Source organism: Enhydra lutris, unplaced genomic scaffold (genome assembly GCF_002288905.1).
Source record: "Enhydra lutris kenyoni isolate GAN:26980312 unplaced genomic scaffold, ASM228890v2 scaffoldscaffold7, whole genome shotgun sequence".
Taxonomy (NCBI): Eukaryota; Metazoa; Chordata; class Mammalia; order Carnivora; family Mustelidae; genus Enhydra; species Enhydra lutris.
In genome coordinates this window covers 41,425,693-41,447,933 of record NW_019154091.1, presented here as the reverse complement: position 1 = coordinate 41,447,933, position 22,241 = coordinate 41,425,693, and the positions used below count along the sequence as shown (strand labels likewise).

Here is a 22,241-nt window from a genome sequence, read left to right as displayed (position 1 = left end):
GAACAAGGGAAGATGCCAGGTCTCATTTTCTTAGGATGTAGTAGCCTAGGATGGGGCCAAGGGTCCTAATAACTGTTAGGCTACTTGAAGGCTTCTGGCTGAACATAAATAAAAAGTTGAAGTAATGTCACCAGCTCTGACCTCAGGTATCTGAAAGTGGCCAATCAGACACAAGGTGTTGTCTGATCTCAAGGAAGGATTCTGGCCATGGCTGGAGGATTCCTTTGGTTAACCCAAGGCAGTTCCCAGCTTTACGTATTCATGGTACTAAGAACCTAGGTGTCATTCCTAAAGCACTGCCCCTATATCACATGTGCTTACATCGTATGCAATGTCATTTTCTAAGTGTTAGAGCAGTGTTGAGTGTTCAGGTTGTCATAGAAAAGGAATCCGAAGTTGAGTCATGGCATTTATCTTTTGTATACCAGGGGTGTTGTGCCCAGAAAAATATAAGGAGATAAATAGATATTGTATATCAATTCCTGGAACATGGATGTCTGTCAGATGTCTCAATCATGGGATCTAGTGTGAACTGAGCTAAGATTTAACCTTGAAGTGCAAATCCAATCATTACAGTAGGATGGATGAAGATGAATGTATATTATTCAGCCCTCAGGAAAAGAAAGACTTCTAAATGTGACATTCCCCATCCCGTGTGTTGCGTATTGGGTATGTATAGACACGTGGTAAATACACATATTCACACACTTCAACTATTTGTTATCCATTAGTGATCCAAAGACAATGCCTTCATAAAAAACACCTTAGGCAATGCTGTTGGGTATGAAAATGCATATGTTTTAGAACCAAAGAGATCTAAGTTCAGGTCATGGATCTATCACTTATCAGTTGACTAGTTTGCAATAGATGACTATAACCCTTTCACGGGATTGCCGTGGAGGAAGATGATGATAAAGTGAGTTGTGGCTGGTAGGGAGAAGGTGCTTCACAAATATGAATTCCTTTCTCCAGTCACTTAGGAATTCCCAAATCTCTTTGGTTGCAGGACTGCAGATTTACAATGATATGGTGAATCCAAAGGCTGGAGCCAAAAAGATTTTCTCAGCTCCTCAGTGTGCACGACAGTGAATTATCTACCCACACTCAGCATGGCTAAAAGTGCAGAGGTCAAGCTGGCAATATTTGGGAGAGCAGGTGTGGGCAAATCAGGTAAGTTTTTTTGTTGTAGTTGTAGGGGATGTGTGTGTGTGTTTCTTTGATACTGCCTCCCAGAATTAGACAGAAGGGTGGTTGGCATTTCTCGTAGTGTCATGTGTTGCTCTTTTAGATGAAGTCTCTCTCTTTATCTAGAACTTTCCTTTTGCATAACCAGTTTTATTTACGTTTCTGCTTATTGATGATGACAGGTCTGCTGATAATACACAAGACAATGGATATATCATAGGTTTTGGTATTCTGAGGAAGGGTATAAAACAAACCTCCAAAGAAATCAGATTGTGGGAACGAAAAAAGTATTTACATTTTCTCTTGTTCCTCTTTACAAGATGCCAAGGGGCCAATTTTATATCTCATTCATCTTGACATTTGCAGCACCCAGACCAATGTCACGCATGTTTGGTGCTTTAAAAAAAATGCCTGTTGCATGAATATATCCTTTCAAGAAACAGAATTGCATTATTACCCAACACTTCTAAAATTGGGGGGAGGGGTTGGGGAAAAGGTAGAATGCATGAGCTCAAGCAAGACAGCTCTTGCCAGCACCTCTGGAGTGAATTTAAATGATCGTATTGTGGTATATACTAATTCAGAGACAATCTTTTTCATTCCTCACCTAAGAAAAGTCTTACGTACCTTTAAGATTAAGGGGGAAAGGATGGATATGAAAATGTATCTAATCCAGTTTTGAAAAATGTATCTCAGACTTTATAACTAAAGAATAATGCTGAAGCTGATGTTGCTAAAATCTAAGGGCAACACGGCTTTTCAGACCACGTTGTCTCACTGTCTTCCTGGAGGAAAGAACCATAATTGACTTTGCACACAGGGTTCATGGTTCTCAGGAAAGGACTCACACAGATATCTAGTAGGAGCACCTTTGTAGAGGGAAACCCATTTGGGTCATCCAATGTAATAGATAATCCACATAATCTTAAATAAACACACATGAGTAGCTTTTAATTCTGTGACTAACCACTCTTTCCTAACTAGCTCTCTGGTTTAAGTTCAGCAGTAAATCTTCCCTATTCTAAGCCTCTCTCTCTCTCTCTCTTTTTCTTTTCATTTTCTAAGAGTGCTCTTTTCTGCCATCACTCTTCCTTCTTATTGCTCATTCTTGCCTGTGGCAAAAACCAAGCAAGGAAAATAGATAGTTGGCAAGGCTTTAAACTTGCCAGGCTTCACAAGATTGAAGATAGTTGAACTCCTCCCCATCAATCTCCTCAGTGTTTCCCAATGGCATGAGAACCTAATTTCCATAGCTGGTGGAAGGATCTGGAGAATGAGAAAACTTGTTCCAGTGAGTGGAGGATGAAGGGAAGGGCATGTGTGGGAGACTGTGCTGCCAACAATAGCTTGTCTGAGTCCTTCGTGAGTGGAGGGTCTAGGCCTGGGGCTCCCTGTTGATTACTCATTCATTCAAACCTTAACATAGGCAGTCAAAGAAGAGAATTTTTAGAACTTTGATCATTCACCAAAATAAACTCCACGTGGTTGGAAAAGTTAAGCATAAAAATTAAAATTTGGTTGAAGAACTACCTAGTTGTATTATAGCCATCCCTTTCCCATCTCTACTGTCTCAGAGCAAGCTCTGTACACCCTCTTTTCAAGGTTCATCTCTCAGTCTGACCTCTACCCAATTCTTTCATCTTCCCTTATGTTGTTTTGATGACTGCTTCAATTATTCCTCTCATGCTCTACCAACTGTTTTCCCATAAGGATTTCTTTGACCACTGTACCATCTTTTTCTTTTTTCCAGGCTTGTGGAATGTGGGCTGACTTACTATCTTACTATCTTAAGTTCTATCTTACTATTTTACCTCTCATTCTCTTCCACTATAATCATGAGCCTGAAACTGCTTTTGCTCAGGTCACCACTGATCAATAACGAACAAATCTAATGCATATTTCCTAGTTCTGATCTTCTTAGGACTCCTTTTACCATTGAACACAACCACTCAGTCTTTCCTAAAATTCCTTCCCTCCCGTGCTCTCATGACCTCATGAGCTTCTTGGCTTTCTTGCTACCTCTCCATTGCCCCACACCAGCTGCCTGCATGGGGGCTCTTCATCGACCCGCCTCTCAAAACCCAGGGCTCTCAGGGTCCTACATACCCATCTCATGTCTTCTCACTCTGTACATTCTCTCTAGGGGTGATGTCCAGAGCTGAAGATATACTTACACACACAATCCAAATTCCGCTAACCCTGGTTTATTTTATGTAAAATGCAGAAGTTGGACTTGTTCACTAAGGTCCTTTCTAAATGTAATGTCCTGTGATTCTTAATGCATATTCTTTGGGCTGGCTTCTTTATCCACTTCACACACATGCTACCATTTGTATTTATTTTCATGTAGGTGAAAATGACAAGGATAGACAGCATGCCTTAAACAATTGCCTGTTTGTCTGTCATTGATACAGTGTTTTCCTATTTCAACATTAGACTATCTCCCTGAGAACTGGTAACCACACCTCACGTTAAAGGTAGTACCTGTTTGACTGTTGCATGGGAGACAATTCTGAGACCTTTTCTCATAGTTCTGTGAAAACAACCACAGAGTCCTTCATATCTGTCAACTTTGAAACCTGGCTATGGTTTCATATAGCAATGTTAAACTCATGTTTATTCTAATTCTTTATTGATATGGAAATATGATATCTCTGCCTAGTTATTACACCACATGCTTACTTTTCTGTCCTGTAGTCTGTATTAATCTTTTAAGTAATTTGTTTTTTTGTTTGTTTATTTGTTTTTAAGTCTGTAAAAAGTTATACCTGCTAGAATGTCACAGCAGCTCCTCATTTTCTCAAATGCCTCTCGACAGAAGGTCATTCCTGGGGAAGGCAGCTTGAGATCTGGGAAAGTTAGAAACAGAGGGTCTCTGATTGCACTGTTTCAGAGGCCTCTAGGCTTACCTGTATGATCTACTTTTCCCCACACTCACTACAAAAGTGGAACTAGGGATAAGCAAAACCCTGTTGTCCCCTTGCTAACAGAGAGCAACGTAGTCTGGAGTTGAGAACAGGAGATCTGGGAGTGTCACTGTTAGGTTTGACGTCCAATTCTACAGTTTACTAGCTGCAGGAACATGGCAATTTTGGCAAGTTACCAAACTTCTCAAGTCCCTCAACTATAAAAAAGGATATAGGGGCACCTGTGTGGTTCAGTCAGTTAAGCCTCCAACTCTCAATTTCAGCTGAGGTCGTGATCTCAGGATTGTGGGATTGAGCCCCCAATGGGCTCCATGGTCAGCACAGAATCTGCTTTTCCCTCTCCCTCTGCTTCACCCCCTACTTGCATGCTCATGCTCTCTCTCTCTTTCAAATAAATAAATAAATAAAGTCTTTTTTTAAAAAAAAAAAGGGTATAATAGTGCCTATCTCTAAGAGATGTTGTTAGGATCGAATGAGCTATTAGATGGAAATCCTTTAGAACAGCACCTGGCACAAAGTAAGTGCTCCAGTATTAGCTTATAATAATATAGATTTCTGATGTATGCTCATTTTAATTAGTAAGTTTTCTAGTGAAAACATACAATAAAAGATACATTTACATTCAAGTGGACATTTGGGTTTTCATTACAACCAGAAAGTTTATAAGATAAAAATTCTATATTGCAACTCTGCATACCCTAAATGTATATACGTGTGCATGCACACACACACACATGCACACGCACACACACACACATTTGGGTTTTCATTACAACCAGAAAGTTTATAAGATAAAAATTCTATATTGCAACTCTGCATACCCTAAATGTATATACATGTGCATGCACACACACACACATGCACACGCACACACACACACACACATACACCCTCTTTCTTTTTCTTTTGAAACCAAAGTCTGGGTAATGTCAATTACAGTTTGACTACTGGTGATCACAACAATACTTCTTGTGGCTCAAATCTTGGGAAAACAGCCAGAAATATGTTGGTGTGATCAATAAATTATCACCCTTAAATTTGAAAGTTCTTCTGGTATGTGGTGGACAGCTTCTTAAGCCCAGGTAATAGACAAGCCCTCTATGTTTAAAACAGAATTTAACATTAACCAGAACTCTTTGGTTGACAGGTTGACCATAGAAGTGTCAGCACAGGCAGAATTTAATAATGTGTTATTTATAAAGGAACCCCAAAAGAACATGTGGTGTGTGTGTGTGTGTGTGTGTGTGTGTGTGTGTGTGTGTGTGTGCATGTATATATGTATCAGTATTTACATGGTCTTTTGTGTTGGGAGGATTCCTTCCCTTTCTGCCTAATGTTACCTTGAAGTTCTGTCTTCAAGGGACCTTGGTTGCTGGCTCAGCGTGGTGAGCACTTTGGGGGATGCTGCAGACCACAGAGCCTGTATCCCATCCCATCCCATCTTCTCTTGCCCAACAGGGTAAACATTTCCCTTCCTGGCTGAGGGTAGAGCACTAATAACATGGCATACGGGACATAGATTTCCTTCCTTGTGTGTGTCAGCCTATAATTTGACAGACTCCGAGTGATTAAAGCACCACCACCTGCAATAAAACCTAGAATGCACACCCAATTTATTTAAATGCTTCCTGGCTTCATATTATTCAAATCTGTAGTAAGTGTGGGAGGAGTTGAGAGAGAAACCACTGAAATTTTAAATTTAGTTTCTCAGTTGACATTCTCGTTTTGGAATTGAAATATTGTGTGTCATAGCTAAATATATTTCTTGAAAGGGCTAGTCTCAAAGTTAATTGAGTTAATGCTATCCTTTAAATCAGAAGCTGGTTCATGCACTCATCCATGAAGTCTTAAGCTCATAGATTCAGATTTCTGGGCTACAAATTGGGGGCTAAACACAAACAAACTTGTGATATATTTTTCCTAGGCACAAAGAGAAGTGATTCAATTTCCCCTTCTTTTCCTTGTTTCCTTGTTCTTGTTTGCTTTTCTCCCTCTCTCTCTCTCAACTATAAAAAAGTTTGAAAAGTATTTTTCATTTTATTTTTTAGTAGGACAGGGACAATTCTGATTTTAGATATGACTTTTCCAGTAAGTACCCAATACTGCTTTAACATATATGCATGCTTTATGGCTGGGGTATGTTCATGAGATTTCACATACGTGGAATGAAAACAGCAATAACAACAGTTCCTTGGGTAGGTCAGTTTCCTTATGCTACAGAACCAAACTTTGTATTTTATTGTATTTTAAAGATTTATTTATTTGAGAGAGAAAGAAAGAGCACCCGCACATGAGGGAGGGAAAAAAGGAGAGGGAGAGAATCTCAAGCAGAATCCCCATTGACTGTGGAGCCCAATGTGGAGCTCGATCTCATGACCCTGAGACCATGACCCGAGCTGAAACCAAGAGTTGGTCAGTCAACCAACTGAGCCACGCAGGTACCCCTCAGCCTTCGTATCTTAGAACTTTTTCTCTATATGTAGCTATATGCCAGTTCATTCCCTTCATAGAGACTTAATGGTGTAATATGATGCCTTCTTGAACATTGTTTTCAAAGGACTTCTTTTTTTTTTTTTAAGATTTTATTTATTTATTTGACAGAGATCACAAGTGGGCAGAGGCAGGCGGGGGGTGGGGGGGAAGCAGGCTCCTCACTGACCAGAGAGCCCGATGTGGGGCTAAATCCCAGAACCCTGGGATCATGACCTGAGCCGAAGGCAGAGGATTTAACCCACTAAGCCACCCAGGTGCCCCTCAAAGGACTTCTAAAAGAAGATGACAGAGATCTAGGTGATTTGGAGTGTGTAAGCATCTCATTATGATCATGTAATTATTTTGCATGCTTATCAACTTCATAAAATATATGCAAAATTTAATATTGCTCTGTCATATATCTATGTCTGATTATAAAAATGATACCCCCAGCCAGCTAGTAACTAAAATGGACTCATTGGGAAGATGTAGCAAATTGATCTGTGACTTCAATAACCCGTAGGCTCCAGGTCCAGTTTGAAAACCACAAGTATAGGAAATGGCCTCAGCTGGGCATGTGACCACACACTGACAACAGTCCTGTACCACACTTTTTACCTACTTACATTCTCAATCAGCTCTTCAAGTTCTTGGTCATTCTTGTTTCAAAATTATGTAACCTGAATGGTAAATTTTCTTTCACAATTTGTCTGTGTAAGAAGAGGAACAGTTGGTGTTTCAGGTGGTTCAGAACTTTCACACTTCTTGAGTTTAAGTGTGTGCATGTGTGTGTGTGTGTGCATTTCCTAGGTGGTTGTTGAATTTGAAGGATTACCAGAAATGAGGCCCAGTGGTCTTTGTATGCTTGGTGGTTAGAGGAATAACTGCTTTTTTTTAAAAGACTGGGCAAATGGGAGGAAGTTGGCATTGAGACAAGTTTGGATGCGGCTAGAAAACTAGCTCTTTTCCTGTCATAAAATGTAATGATATGGTTACCTGTGGCTTTCAAGCATATATACTTTCTTTTACCTGTAAAGATAGAAAAGCCAAAAGAGACAAACAGCCTAACTGAGTCAATTTTCATTTATTTCTTCCATGAGGAACAAAAGGGTATTTTCAAATTGGAGGTGTATGCTTATGGATATGTGGAAAAGCCGTACCTCGATGCAAGCTATAAGTCACACTGACTTTTATTGTATGCCCAGGAAGAAAAGCAAAGATGGAGAATGGTGAGGGCTCAGAAAAAGGAAAGAAAAAGAAAAAAAGGAAAAGGAAAGGAAAAATTAAAATCAAAGTCAGTTCATTGGTGGGTAGTTAAACATTCTGTAGGTTGGCAATGACCAATTCTTAGACTTTTCTTAAGGAAAATATAGTTAGGGAGGAAAGAATACTAGAAAACACAACGAAACAAAACCAAAACTTGTTTTTCAAAGCCAAAACAAATCTCTGTCCCTGCTTCTTTCTACTGAAATATATTATTAAAATTGAAGTGTCCCTTATTTTTAATTTATGGCCAATTTATTCATTGAAATAGTTTCCTGTAGTTAATTGTCAGTCATCACTTGGTTCCATTTTGATCTCAACTTGTTTTCTTGGCAACTGACAAGGCCTAACTTTAAGGAAAGGGAGTGAAGAAAATTGTAAATCATCCATGTAATTCCCCTTTTTATTCCTGGTATTTCTCCAACTTATGGGTTTGGGGAAATCAGCCAAATTTTCAAAGTGGTACTGTCCTTGAAGCCAAAATTCCAGTGCAAACGCATCTCTGTTGCTACAGCTGCCTTTGAAAATTGATGTGGTTTCAGAAAAACAGCCATAATTTCTTCCATCCCATTAAAAATGAAAGCAGTTATGTTATAAAGGCAAAGCAGTCTGAAAAGGTAATTTCAGCATGGAGTAAGCAAATATGTAAAGTTCCTCTACGTACCTATGAGAGAGAGGTCATTACAGACATCACCCAGCTTCTCGGTGCACAGCCAAGTCTAGGATCCTAGTTTATGACTCATGCAAGTTTGCTACTACATGTTTTCCTTTTGTATCACCACATTCTTTTCCACATTATTTTGATCACCTTTTCTTAGGAAATGAGGTGCTCATTAGGATTTTAGGATATGAACCCTGTAAAACATGATGAGTTTTGTTTTTATGAGAAATTTCCAGTAATCAATAAACAATGAATACATAATCAAGCCCCCTGGGACTCCTGGACTCCTGGGTGTGTTACCAATCAATATGGCTACGTATGAAATTCTCAGCAACCTGTGTATGTAAGTTCCCCTGTAATGTCGTATTTCAGTTCTTTTTTTTAAAGATTTTATTTATTTATTTGACAGACAGAGATCACAAGTAGGAAGAGAGGCAGGCAGAGAGAGAGGGGGAAGCAGGCTCCCCGCCGAGCAGGAAGCCCAATGTGGGGCTCGATCCCAAGACCCTGAGATCATGACTTGAGCTGAAGGCAGAGGCTTTAACCCACTGAGCCACCCAGGCGCCCCTGTTGTATTTCATTTCTTAACAGCATTGGATCAAGTGTAAGAAAACCAATGAATCATCTCCTCTGTAGAATAAATTTCTCATTGTTTTGTTTGTTTTTTTAAAGATTTGTTTATTTATTTGAGAGAAAGAGAGAGAGGGAGAGAGCACAGGAGTCAGAGAGGGAGAGAATCTCCACTGAGTGCAGAGCTGGACATGGGGCTTGGTCTCATGACCTTGAGATCATGATCTCACAACCCTAAGATCATGACCTAAGCCGAAACCAAGAGTTAGACGCTTAACCCACTGCACCATCCAGGCACCCCAAATTTCTCCTTGCTATCAAAAGAACATTTTACACTCTATCCTATCAATATGATCTAATTATTATAATTTTTTTTAAAGCACTCAACTCTACTAACTGGAAGGATTGGGGTTAAAACTTTAGTTTCATCCCATTCATTTCTATTTTTATTCATCTGTCAAATGACACACATTTGCTGGCTGGCTAGCTTGCTTCTTATTTATTTATTTATTTATATAGCAATACAGGTAGGATGGGCTTTGAAGGTACTTTGAACAATTACAAGTGTGATATGAATTTAGTCTTTCTACTATGATGCTCTTGTTATCAAAGTCCATGTAGTTCTTCCTCTATGTTCCTTAACATTTCTGTTTGGACAAGCAATATGGTGAATTTGTTAGCTATCCATTGTGAAAGACCAGATGAACAGGCTCAGTCCACCAGTTGGCTGTTAGTCTTCCTCCACTGAAAACATAGCATTACAGACTATTCAGAGATGGCAGGTTTCTAAGCCTTGGGAGTTGTCCCTTTCAAATAGGTGAAATGAATAAATATTGAGTTGGTTTTTTTTTAAGATTAGTGTGTAAGCTGTCTGGACAGGAGGAGAGTTTAGGAAAATAATTCACTCTTATGCGTTATTGGAGAAGGAAGCATGACATGGAGAATTTTTTTTTGATGATCAAGTCTTACCCTTATTAAAAAATTCAAGTGTGGGGCGCCTGGGTGGCTCAGTGGGTTAAGCCTCTGCCTTCGGCTCAGGTCATGGTCTCAGGGTCCTGGGATCGAGCCCCGCATCGGGCTCTCTGCTCAGCGGAGAGCCTGCTTCCCTTCCTCTCTCTCTCTGCCTGCCTCTCTGCCTACTTGTGATCTCTGTCTGTCAAATAACTAAATAAAATCTTTAAAAAAAAAAAAAGAAAAAGAAAAAAATTCAAGTGTAAGACATGAAAATATTTTTGATAGAAAGGTTTCTCAAACATTATTTAATATATGTATCTATGTATTTCCCTATGATCTTAAAATATGTTTTCATTCAATTATTATTTCAACAAGTATCTGTTGACCATCATGTTTATGTTCTAGAGTAGTTGTCCATGTTACAGGACTCAAGTACGTTCCAATAAGAGAGAAGAGCAGATATTTCTACTCATCATTATGTCCCCAGACCCTCACACAGTATTTCACACAGCCAGGATCCTCAATAAAACTATTACATTGAGTTAGACTCAGTGTGTTCTATACATGCTTTTTAATTTTATTAAAAGGCATATATTCTAATGGTCTCCTCATTATAACCAACATAGTTTCCTTGCCTACACTTGCATATCTCTAGTGATAGGAACTTAGCATGACTGGACGTAGACCATTCTGTCCTTGGACTGTCAGTCATTGTTCCAGAGAAGCAGAACCAACAGGATGAGGACACACACACACACACACACACAGTTTGTTTATTTATCTGTTTGTTTATTTATACTAGAAAGACTAAAATCTGTAGAGCAAGCTGGTAGGCCTGAAACTCGGGCAGAATTTTAATATCGCAATCTTATGGCAGAATTTCTTTCACTCTGGAAACCTCAGTTTTTGCACCAAAGGCCTTCCAGTAATTGGTTGAGGCCCACCCACATTATTAAAGCTAATCTCCTTTACTTAAGGTCAACTGACTGCACGTGTTATCCGCATCTACAGATTACCTGCACAGTTACTCCTACAGTAATGTTTGATTAAATAACTGGGCAATGCATTAGCCAGCCAAATTGGCACACAAAACTATCACAACAGCTCTTCCTGTGTGTTACTCTACCTTTGGAACCAGAGGTGGTTCATTAGTTTCTGCTCGTTGCTTTTAAGTTTACCCTCAGAGTTACACAGGACATTTTAAATGTCTCTTCCTATGGTAGTCCTTAACACATTTAAGATAGGGAGCATGCATGGACCCATGCTGAATTTTCTCTTCCACCGACTAGTTACTCATAGTTACTTCATTTTCCCTACAGAGAGTGTGATTTCTTGTCATGGCACCATCTTGGCTGTCTTATATGATCTGTGAGTTCTATGCATTGGGGGGCCTGGAAGTGAAAGCAGACATTTCAGAGCAGATCAGAGCACAGCTGTAAATCTATGAATATACCCTGCCTTTGCCAAGACATCCTGAGATCATTGTTGCTTTCCAGGGGACAATGGATGCAATGTTGGCTCATGGAGAGATTGCGAGTAAAGGTTTTTTTCATTGTTTTGTTTGTTTTTTAATATGTGCTGTTGTTATGTCAAATCTCCCCAAACCTATAGTTTGTAAACGCTTAATCCAGGTGTAGAAGTTTATTTTCATCCTCTTAAATACTGTTCTGTTAGATTCATCTATTTTTCTGGTCTATCCTGAGACGTTTGGATCTACTATATGTATCATCCTTCTCTATTTTCTGTCATCTAGAAGTCTGTTGGTTTTGGAACATTATGGGCCCTTGACACTCTTACTCAATCATAGAATTTTCCATTTTGGTATTATAAAGCTCACTGGAATGATTAAGAATCCCAGTGAGTTTTTTGGGTAATTTATAGCCAGTAAAGAAAAACAAAGGTCTTTGGCTCTAAGTGTGGGGACATTAATAGCATATCACATTAACTTCTATGTTCATTAAATCAACTCTATTTAGATTTGCCTTAGAAAGAGTGAGCTGGGAGGACATTTTACAGTTATAATCCCTTATTTAACATTTCTTGTTTCTGTCTCACATTCTTACCTTAGGATTCAAGGTACATTGCTATATAAAGTACAGAACCGTAATCAGCTTTTATTGGTCCAAATATCTATTCCGAAAAAGTTGTTTTTCAGGGGCACCTGGGTGACTCAGTCATTTAAGCATCCAACTCTTTTATTTCTCTATCTATCTATCTATTTATTTATTTATTTTTTAAGCATCCAACTCTTTTTTTTTTTTTTAAGATTTTATTTAATTATTTGTCAGAGAGAGAGAGGGAGAGAGAGCAAGCACAGGCAGACAGAATGGCAGGCAGAGGCAGAGGGAGAAGGAGAAGCAGGCTCCCTGATGAGTAAGGAGCCTGATGTGGGACTCGATCCCAGGACGCTGGGATCATGACCTGAGCTGAAGGCAGCTGCTTAACCAACTGAGCCACCCAGGTGTCCCAAGCATCCAACTCTTGATTTCAGCTCAGATCATGAACTCAGGGGTCTTGAGATCAAACCCCACAAGGGCTCCATGCTTAGTGGGGAGTCTGCTTGAGATTCTCTCCATCACCCTTTCCCTTTGCCAAACTCGAGGGGGAGCACACCTTTCCCTCTTTCAAATAAATAAATAAAATAAATCTTTAAAAAAAGAAGGTTGCTTTTCAGACACTCTTCCAGGATTTGTATGTACAATTCTGTACTAAAATGGCTGAATTTATGTAATTTGAAACTGTTGCTTCAAATCCCAGCTGAGTTTGGTAAGAGATTTTTCTTCCTTGGGTTATACCAGTAGCTAGCACACTTTAGCCTACCTCAGGATCACCTGGAGGGTTTGTTCAAATACAGGTTTTAGGACACCATCCCCAGAGGCTCTGGTTCAGGAGGTCTGTAATAGAGTCAGAGAACTTGTATTTTTCACAAGGTCCCAGATGATGCTGATGCTGCTATTGTGGGGACCACATTTGGGGAACCACTGTGTTAAGTTTGCTAAGTACTCAATTTCCATTTGAAATAGGTGTTTTCAGCTTTGAGTCCACACAGAATTCTCCAGCTACCTGTCAGAAACTGTGAGTGCCAACCACTGCCCTGAGTACTGGTGATACAGTGGTAAATAAAACAGATGGGCTTTCTGCCCTCATGAGGCTAACATCCAAGTGGGAATGGATCAGTTGAGCCAGAAATACTCTATGGGGAAAAGCAAATGTGAGGTTTTTCTGAAGTTCCTTACAATTAGAATTTTTTACTCCCATAGCATGGTAAGTTTTGTTAAAAAAAAAAAAAAAAGCATATGCCTCAACTGTGATATGCTGAGCTTTGTTTTTGAGATGAGATGTTGGGCAATAGTAAGGGTTGGTTTAGTTACACTGTAGTATTAAGTGTCTGGGAATTAAACATATAGCCTAAAACCATGGTTCTGAACTTTCTACTGAGAGAAAGTAAACAGACCACGTAGGAGTTGAACCCATAACCGTGAACTTTTCATTGACACCAAGCTCTACTCCCTGTCAAGTTAAGGCAAATACAGAACCATATTAAAGTAAGGTAGTTTTCCTTTTGGAACAATGATTTGGAAAAATGATTTCAAATTGCTCTTTGACAGTGCCATTTATAAAACTTATGCAATGGTATGTAGAACTGTAGTATTGACAAAAGTTCATAAGTTTCCACTGTTTGGGGTAGAAAGATAACATCTTTTTCTCAGTGATGCATTTCCTGGTTTTTAAAAGTATTTCTAAAAGTTCTTTTTTGTTTTATGCCATTGGGCAGTAATTTAAGAGGTGAAGCCAAAATAAAAAAAAAAAAAAGATTGAAAAATTGTGAATATTTATTTATTTAAAACAGTTTGACTTTTTTGTGTATTATGAACCCCATAAATTACAACTGAATCTAACAACTGAGCCAGCTCCCTAGTCATTTGGCAACATATGTTGAATTAGAGGTTTTAAAGGAAGACTCAACCACGCATGATAGTATGAGTAATGGTTATCTGTTCCAATGTCTGGGACATTTTTCCATTCAGATATTTTTTTATCTTGAATTAATTTCTCTACCATGTTCCAAAAGAGGTGAAAACAAAAGCATAGCAACCATGCATTTGAATCCTTGAGTCTCAAAAATTAACATGTGCTTTCTTATGTCTCCCACTCATCAATTTACAAATGTTTATGAAATTCCTCCTATGTTCCCAACTCTTCCACTCTCACCATCCTCCCATCAATAATGTCAATATTTGTGGGGGAAGTCCATAGAACCACATCATTGCCTTCATATTCAGGGACCTTGGTGTTTTGTTGGATATGTATGACTTACAATTAGAAATCAGTAAGAAATAGTCTGTGTTCCAGCAGGATGATTGACTTTACAGTTTTTTTTTTAATCTTGAAATATTTAAAAAAAATTGTCAGAGTTGCAAAATGGTACAGAGAGTTCTTATGTACCCATCACCTAGCTCTTCCCTGTGATAACATTTCACAAAACCACAATGACTTATCAAAACCAGGAAATCAGCATGGACACAATGCCAATTGCAGGGCATGGATACATCTAAGCCACAGATCTTAGAATGATTTTTTTTTTTTTTTTTTTGGAAAGACAATTGGGGAGGGATGTAGAAGGAGATCCTCTGAGAAAGGATGGAGCTCTTCATGTGTTCTCAACTGGTGAATCTGATAAAGTACTTATTATCAAAAATTTATACATTAAGCTGTATGCAATTTAGCAATTTAAATCACACATAAGATGTTCTAACAGTTTAGTTCAGGGCATACATGCTAGAGGAATTGAGGAGAGGAAGAGAAATCAGTGAAAAATACTTCGGCGAGACCTTGAAAGAGGCAGCAACACTAGAATCCTGTAAGTTTGATGGGATTTTTATGGTGAGGAACAAAATGACTTCCCTCTCAGTTCTTATCTTTCAAAATTATGTTTTCCTCATACCAATCCACATATGTCATTGATGTTGGGAATTAGAAGGGGGGAAAGAACAAAAAAGTAAAAAAAGAAAGAGGAACTAAATAACAGGAAGGGAGAAGAGCTTTTGGAATTTTGCTGATCCAGTCCCAGGAAAGGTCCTTTTAAAGGTGCCCAGAGATAGCTCAGCAGTCATCATTCCCTTCAGTGTAAGAGCACAGGCTTGGAGCCCAAGAGATCAGGAGATCATTTACTCATTGTGTGTGTGTGTGGGGGGGGGGTCATCTTTCTTACTTTTGGGAAGCCCCAGTTTCCTCTTCAGTAAAATGCAACATTTGATAATCATCATCTTATAGGGGGGCTGTTGTGCATCCAAACCAAAGGAGCTCTAATAATAATCAGCAATCATAATAACTACCTAATGCTTATAGCATAGATGATAAGCCAACCACTGTTACAGGACACGACACACATGAACCCAAATAATCATCACAGTTACTCATAAATTTAGCCCTATTACTGTCCCTCTTTTGCAGAAAGGGAGCTTGAGGTCCCAAAGAGTAAGTAATTTGCTCAGGGCCATACAGGTAGTGACTAGATTCTGGCAGAGCTTAATTCAAACCTAGGCAGTTTGCCTTCACTGGCTGTCCTTTTATCCACCAAACTGAAAGTTTTTAACAAAATGCCAAGCACAATACTAGAAATACCCAATGAGTGTTTTCTTCCCCTCTAGCCCTTTGTCTTTTCCTTGTGACTTGGGAACACTCATTTGGATCAATCAGTATCTGTGAAAAGTACTTTACTGCACTTGATCCATTACTAGAGGAAAAGGAGCAACTGGAACAGAGAAGACGGTGATTCCGTTACTAAGAGATCTTAAGGCCTTATAGTACATTTTTATTCTGCTCCATTTTTAAAATAATATTTCTATTCCAAATTCTGTCTATGATTTCATGCTGAAGCCCCTTATTTGGCTTTTGAGGCCTAGTAGTATGTGAAGGAGGTGCTCGGGGAGGAAGAGGGAAATTATAAAGAAAGACAGAAGAGCCTAACATTGAATATGTGAAAAATGTGAAGTGCGTTAAATATTCTCAGTGGAAAGGGAGGATACATTAATAAATTGACCTGGAGGAGCCCCAAAAGCAAAACTCAGAAGCTTTTTAAAGACGTGAAAGTCCTAGCATGTCAACATTAAGGAAAATATATAGTCAAGTCAAAATTTTTTAAATGATGTTATGTGTTAAAAATACTGGATTGCAGAGATTTCCTCCATTATTTATCACAATAGGAGAGGGTTGTTTTTCTTCACTGAAATACAAGATGTTCTTACGAACCAAATAGCTGAAAGAATCAGGCTCCTACACAGGGCAAAATGCCAAAAGGCTTCAAACATTTTGTGAGGGCAGATTGGGTAGGATTGGATCCCATCAGATAACTCAAGATCCTTTATCTGCTATGAATAATTCATGATTAATTATTGCTGGAGACTTCTAGGTCAATAAATATTGTTGAAGTCTATGATGCTTCTTGTAAATGCAGAGGACCACTATCATTTATTGTTGCCAATTATTTTTGATCCCATAATTGATTATTCAGAATTACATTGTGGTGGTGCTATTTTGGATGAATAATTGGCATGAACAGCTGTGATGTCAGAGTGGAAACTTTACATATAGTTTTTTTCAGGTCATTGTTTCAGATTCAGTAAAAAGGAGGTTTTGTTCAGTACGAACTAAGAAATCCCCAAACCAACCACCATGAGAAAACAGCTTTGGTAAATGTATTTTATTTAAGGCATCATGAAATAAGACTTCTAAAAACTATCTCTTATTTATGCAATGTTGCATTGTCATAGTTAATAAGTAAACACATCTGTCTTATTTGACTTCCTTTAGAATATTCACCAGAGTCTCCCAAATTCCTTTGTTTGACTGCTCAGTCAAGTTTATAGTATACACTGTTGATGGGTTCATTTCTGACACATCGTGGTTTGAATGACCCAAAATTTACTGTAATTTTATGATCGTGAAAGGGATTTGTTTTATTGAAGAGCAAATGCAAAAATAAAGAAAGCAGTTTTCAGGAAATATTAGGTTTATTTTAATATTGGAGTATTTTTCTATAGAGATATATCAATAAAGGTGGAAACAAAACTGAATTCTAAAGATACGGGGCTAGCCATTCAGTTAAATTAGATAATTTTCAAATCTCCACTCTTACTTGATGCATGTGCTATGTATGTGTATGCGTGTGTGTGTGTGTGTGTCTTGACTAAGAGTTTTACTCCAAAAACTCCAAACCAAAACCCACTATGAAGAGTAGTATTTCCTAGGTTTGAAACATCAGGAAAATTCTGAGATATGAATGGGCTTAATATCTAGTCTCTGTTTAGTCTCATGTATAGCTTTTCCCTCTAGTCAAGAATATGGGAGTATAAGAAAAAAATGTGACTGCTTCTACTCTGGGATGGAGGGCTGCAGACAGAATGGAGAGGCTGAAGTGGAATGCTGTAGATATATGAGGATATACATACACAGAAACAAAACAAAATGAAAAACCCACTCATGGTCTTTTTGAATGCCATCACCAAATGGAAACATTTGACAAAATGTGTTAACTCTAGAAAGACTATCAGTAGTGTTATTTTAAAACATTCGCAGTGGGAAAAGACTACCATGTATTGCCGCCCAGAGCCTCCTCCCCCAAAGCTGGTTTATATGAGGTAGTTAATGAGATTTGAGACTTTGGTGCTGGTGAGATTAATGGGAGCTTTGGGACCATGAATAAATATAATGGTCCATATAACCTAATCTCAAGAACCTGTCAGTATATTATCTTACACGGCAAACAGGATTTTGCAAATAAGATTGAGGTTATGAACCTTGACATCAGGAGGTTATTCTAGATTGTCCAGGTGAACCTAACTTAATCCCATTGAGTCCTAAAAATTGAAGAACCTTCCCAGGCTGAGGTCAAAGGCTGAGGCTGGAGGGAGATGTGACTAAGAAGGAATGGTCACAGACATGTGATTGTGTTGGCTTTAAGGACAGAGAAAGGGGACCATGGGCTAAAAAAAAAAAAAAAAATGTGGGTGAACTCTGGGAGCTAGAGGAGTCAGGGAAATGGATTCTCTCCCACAGCCTCCAGAGAGGCCCCAATGACAGTCAGACCTCTCACCTATAAAAGTATAAGGTGGTAAATTTATGTTGTTGAGCAGTAAATGCCTAATAATTTGGATTCTCACGCATGAAAACTGAGGCTCCTAGAAGCTTTGGCTACATACAGTGAGAGACTGCTGAGAATTAGTATATTCTACCCAGCATAAGTTCTCTGAGTCTGTGTCTAGATTTGCCCCCTTACCCTGAAGTTCAAAATAGCCCGTGAAACCTCAGGAATGGAGTCCAAGTAAGACTTGGTGGAGATGACGAAAATCCTGAAGAATCACAACTAGTCCATTTCCAACTTCAGGGCATCACAGAGAGTGATCATTTGAATGAAGCATGGCCTGGGTGGACTAGAGTCCTGCATCCCTCTTGGTAAAGAAGGGGCTGCCTTTGAGAACAGTACATGTAGAAGAGGAGGCTCTACCTACAGTAGTTCAAACCATGTGCGTATCTCAAAGGACGCATCCTCACCAAGGGAGAAGACAGTGGAAGAAAGAAAAGGGAGAGCAGAGAAAATAGAACCAGAGGTTGTGGGCTGAAGAGAATGAAAGCATCGGCTATGGGATCCCAGGCCAAATAAAATCCTCGTGGACAAAGCAGCTTACGATTTTCAGGCATCTCGGTTATCTGTGGGCCCTAGATAACCTGGGCTTTCTGAGGGCAGGCACCGAAGCAAAGCTCGTGGCAGATGATAGAAATCGGTTGCCCTGCTAACAGTTGCTCAGCCTCTGGGTCAGGCTAAATGGGGCCGAGTGTGAAGCAGCCTCTCCTTTCTCTCTGCACCGCCCTCCCTGCTGCTCACACCTGCTGAGGACAGTGTGCCTGGGTCCGGATGGTCAGGCATTTACATGGGGCAGGCTCACATTTCTAAGATGACTTAAATGAGCTTCAGGAGAACATTCTGTTGTCTAGCTCTGAGGTCCCATAAACAGTAAGTAATGAAAATAGCTTACTTCTAGAACACCAGGCATTTGACAGAATACTTATAGCATCTCATTTAACGGCTCACCATTATACAGCAATTTCAGTCTTGTTATCATCTTTACCTTACTGATGAGTAAAACTCATCAGTAGACTCATCAGAGACTCTGAGAGGTTTAACAGCCTGCCCAAAAGCAGAGATGGAGGGAATGGCAGAGCTGGGACTGGGTTCCCAGGAGCGCTGACTGCAAGTGCTACCCCTCTTCAGGTCTAGGCCCTGCTCGGACTGTTCTAGAATAGGTCAATGTCAGCAATCCAGCCGTACCAGTCAGAGAACGCAACTATCTCCCGATGGTTTTACATTTAACTCTTGGTGATTTATGAGATTCTCATTGGCCTCCAAAAGAGGCTACGTTTTATGATACCTTGCTAATAACTATAATAATTCTACAGCTTGTAGCCAGACTTCTTGGATCCAAATCCCGGCTGCACCACTTCCTGGCTGCGGAAAGCAGTCATTTTTGTGTGTCACAAGCCGGGCAGTGGCCCCAGCGGCCAGACTAGTGTTTGCCACACTGTAGTGCTCCATACATACTTGCAGAACAAAAAATGCCTTGATCGTCACTGTAAGTATTGCGTAGACCAATCTATGAGCACGCTTAGAATGGTGCCTGGAGACTTGGTAATGCTCGGCAATGTTAGCAGTTCTTGTTCTGTGTGAGATTGAAGCCCTGGATCTTGTTTTAAGATTAGAACTTTTTCCCTTGCTCCTGGCCTTGCTTTCGCTTCTCTTCTTGTTCTCACCTTGGACTAGTCTGTTTCAGCGGCAGCAATTAAGAAAAATGATGCAGTATTTATAAAATATAAAGCATACAATGAAAGCTGAAGATGACACTTTCCAGTACAGTGATGTAGAAAGTCCCTTTCTTTGAATGAAGTACTGACAGCAGCTGGGGAATCATCTCTTCTGCAGGGCTTTAAAAATGATGTCTCAGCCTGGAGAGGCGGCACGGGTTGTGTTTTCAGTGTAAACAAAATAGTCACCAATCACCAAAAGCAGCTTCTTCACTCATGTGTTTCCTCGAGTTGAGTCAGCATGTTTTGGGTGCAGGGTCCATAGTCTCGTAAGAAGAGGAGATCTGATTGACCTTTACACCAGGGTTTAAAATCCAAGTGCAGTCCCTCCTATGAAGCCCGTGCTTCAGTTTGCATCTGCTTGAGAAATACTTCCTCAGGGGAAAAGAACGATTAAGACAAGGTGTCATTTTCTAGCATGTCTCTGCCAGCCTTTGTAGCAAGCTGATCATGTCAATTTTCTTCATCCAAGAAACCAGGGTCCCCTCTTGAGGCAGAAGAGCTGTGCCTGGGTAGAACAAAACATTTTTCTTTTTTCCATTAATAAAGAAAAACTTGGCATTCACACCCTGTCCCAGGATGGCTGTTGTGCCCATCCATCTCTGTGCCTGTGCTGCTCTCTAACTTGACTAAGATGGATCCTGTCCCACAACTGTTGACTGCAGAGGGCTCACTGATGTAAATTGTGGAGGAATAGGCAGCTTCCCAGATTTTAAATGCCTTGAAGGGAGGAGAGAAGTCCTTGGCTCATATCCCTCAGGTAGTCAAAGGTCACACTTGGAGGGTGTTGCTTTGGGTGAAGCTTGCAGGCAACCCACTGAGCATGCTGGGTAGACAGCTGTGTCCCTTCCACATGCTTGTCCCTCCAGCTTATTCGAAGTATCTCAAGATACATAAAACACCAAACCATCTGACTGAGTGGCTCTCCACTGTAAGTTGTTCATACGTCCAACTGAAGTATGATTTGGTGACAGGAACCCAGGATGGTAAGCGAAGCTGCAAGCCTTCTTGGGAGGAGAATGGCGTGTTAATAGCATATTTATCATCTGTGATGCAACTTCTAGGTTTGGTGCCATATGGCAGCCAACGCTGATTTCCTCCCACCTTCCTGAACTGATTTTCTTTTGACCCCTGTTCAATTTGAGACAAATAAATGCTGATAGATTTGGGTAATTAACTAAACCAACAGGTTAAAAAAAAAAAAAAAACAGCCAAACTTGTTGTGCGTTAAGAAAGTAAGTAGAGATTTTCCATGAGTGGTTTCAGAACCAGGAGACACAATCATCCCCAGAGCCGAGCAAAGGCCACCTACTTAGCAGAAAGAAAATGAGTGGGCAGAAAAGACTGAGAGATTAATAATGACCTGTGTCTCATGATCCAACTCTTCCTTTCTTAATTAGGCACCCTTGGCATTTGGGGTCGTACCCCTTGTGTGTAGGGTGGAAAGGAGAGGTGAAGTGTTCTCATAGAATTTGTACCTCGATCCATCTCTACTGCGTTAGGCTAATCCTCAGCCATACTGGCCCTTACCCAGAGCCAGTCCTCTTGAAGGCAGTGTGGGAATCCCTGCCATCCTGCCACCATTTCTGGGTGGTCAATTAGAATCTATCTATCAGCAGTTACTGGTTCATTAGCCACGACTATAATGATGTTCAGGAGGGCTTTACCCAAGTCACTTTGCAAACATTAATTTAATATTCTCTGACTTTCTGGGGAGTACATTCAACCTTTGAATATTACAAGACAAAAATGAAAATGCTTAAGAAATAAAACAAAATCACTCTCAATTTCTGACGCATGTTGAAGGGCTGTACCTTTGACGTAAGTTACCCCATGCCATCTGACAACCTGGACATTGGTCTTGCCGAAATGGGAGATATTGAGATGGATGTGGAAATTGTACCTGGAGAACCTGACACTACCAGTAAGATTTTATTTATGAATTTCATCAAGTTCTCAGTGGTCAGACCATCAACCCAGTACTGTGCAGCAACCAGAGGGTGAAGCATGGACACAGCGAGAGGTCCTGCTGTGGTCAACCAGATTGCTTTTAACCAATAAAGCAAAATAGAACTCCTTTCTTGGCAGCTGTAAACTGGACATAATGTTAAGCATTCCTGGAAGAGATGAGCTCCACGCTTTTAAACAACACCAAGACTGTATATATAGTGCGTGAATCTGAGATAATGGAATGCTAGTAAAAGAGCGAAGCATTCCTAGTACAGATTTTACTGAATACCATCCTTTTTCAAGAACTCAGGCTTCTTCTTCTTTTTTTTTCTTAATTAAAAACATTCAGCCTAATAAAAGCTGTTTTCAAAAGCATAGGTTCTAAGGGGAGAACATATGTA

The 22,241-nt window shown here is 39.8% G+C and overlaps 1 protein-coding gene across 1 annotated transcript in view; it reads left to right on the top strand.

Moving 5' to 3' along the window:
- The window catches only part of LOC111142152 (RAS like estrogen regulated growth inhibitor), a 118,004-nt gene that overhangs the window by 2,550 nt on the left and 93,213 nt on the right, over positions 1 to 22,241 (top strand). Inside the window, exon 2 of the mRNA XM_022495140.1 lies at positions 1,007 to 1,170. Coding sequence (XP_022350848.1) covers positions 1,110 to 1,170 — 61 coding nt within the window. The 5' untranslated portion in view covers positions 1,007 to 1,109. The remainder of the gene's footprint in view (positions 1 to 1,006; positions 1,171 to 22,241) is intronic.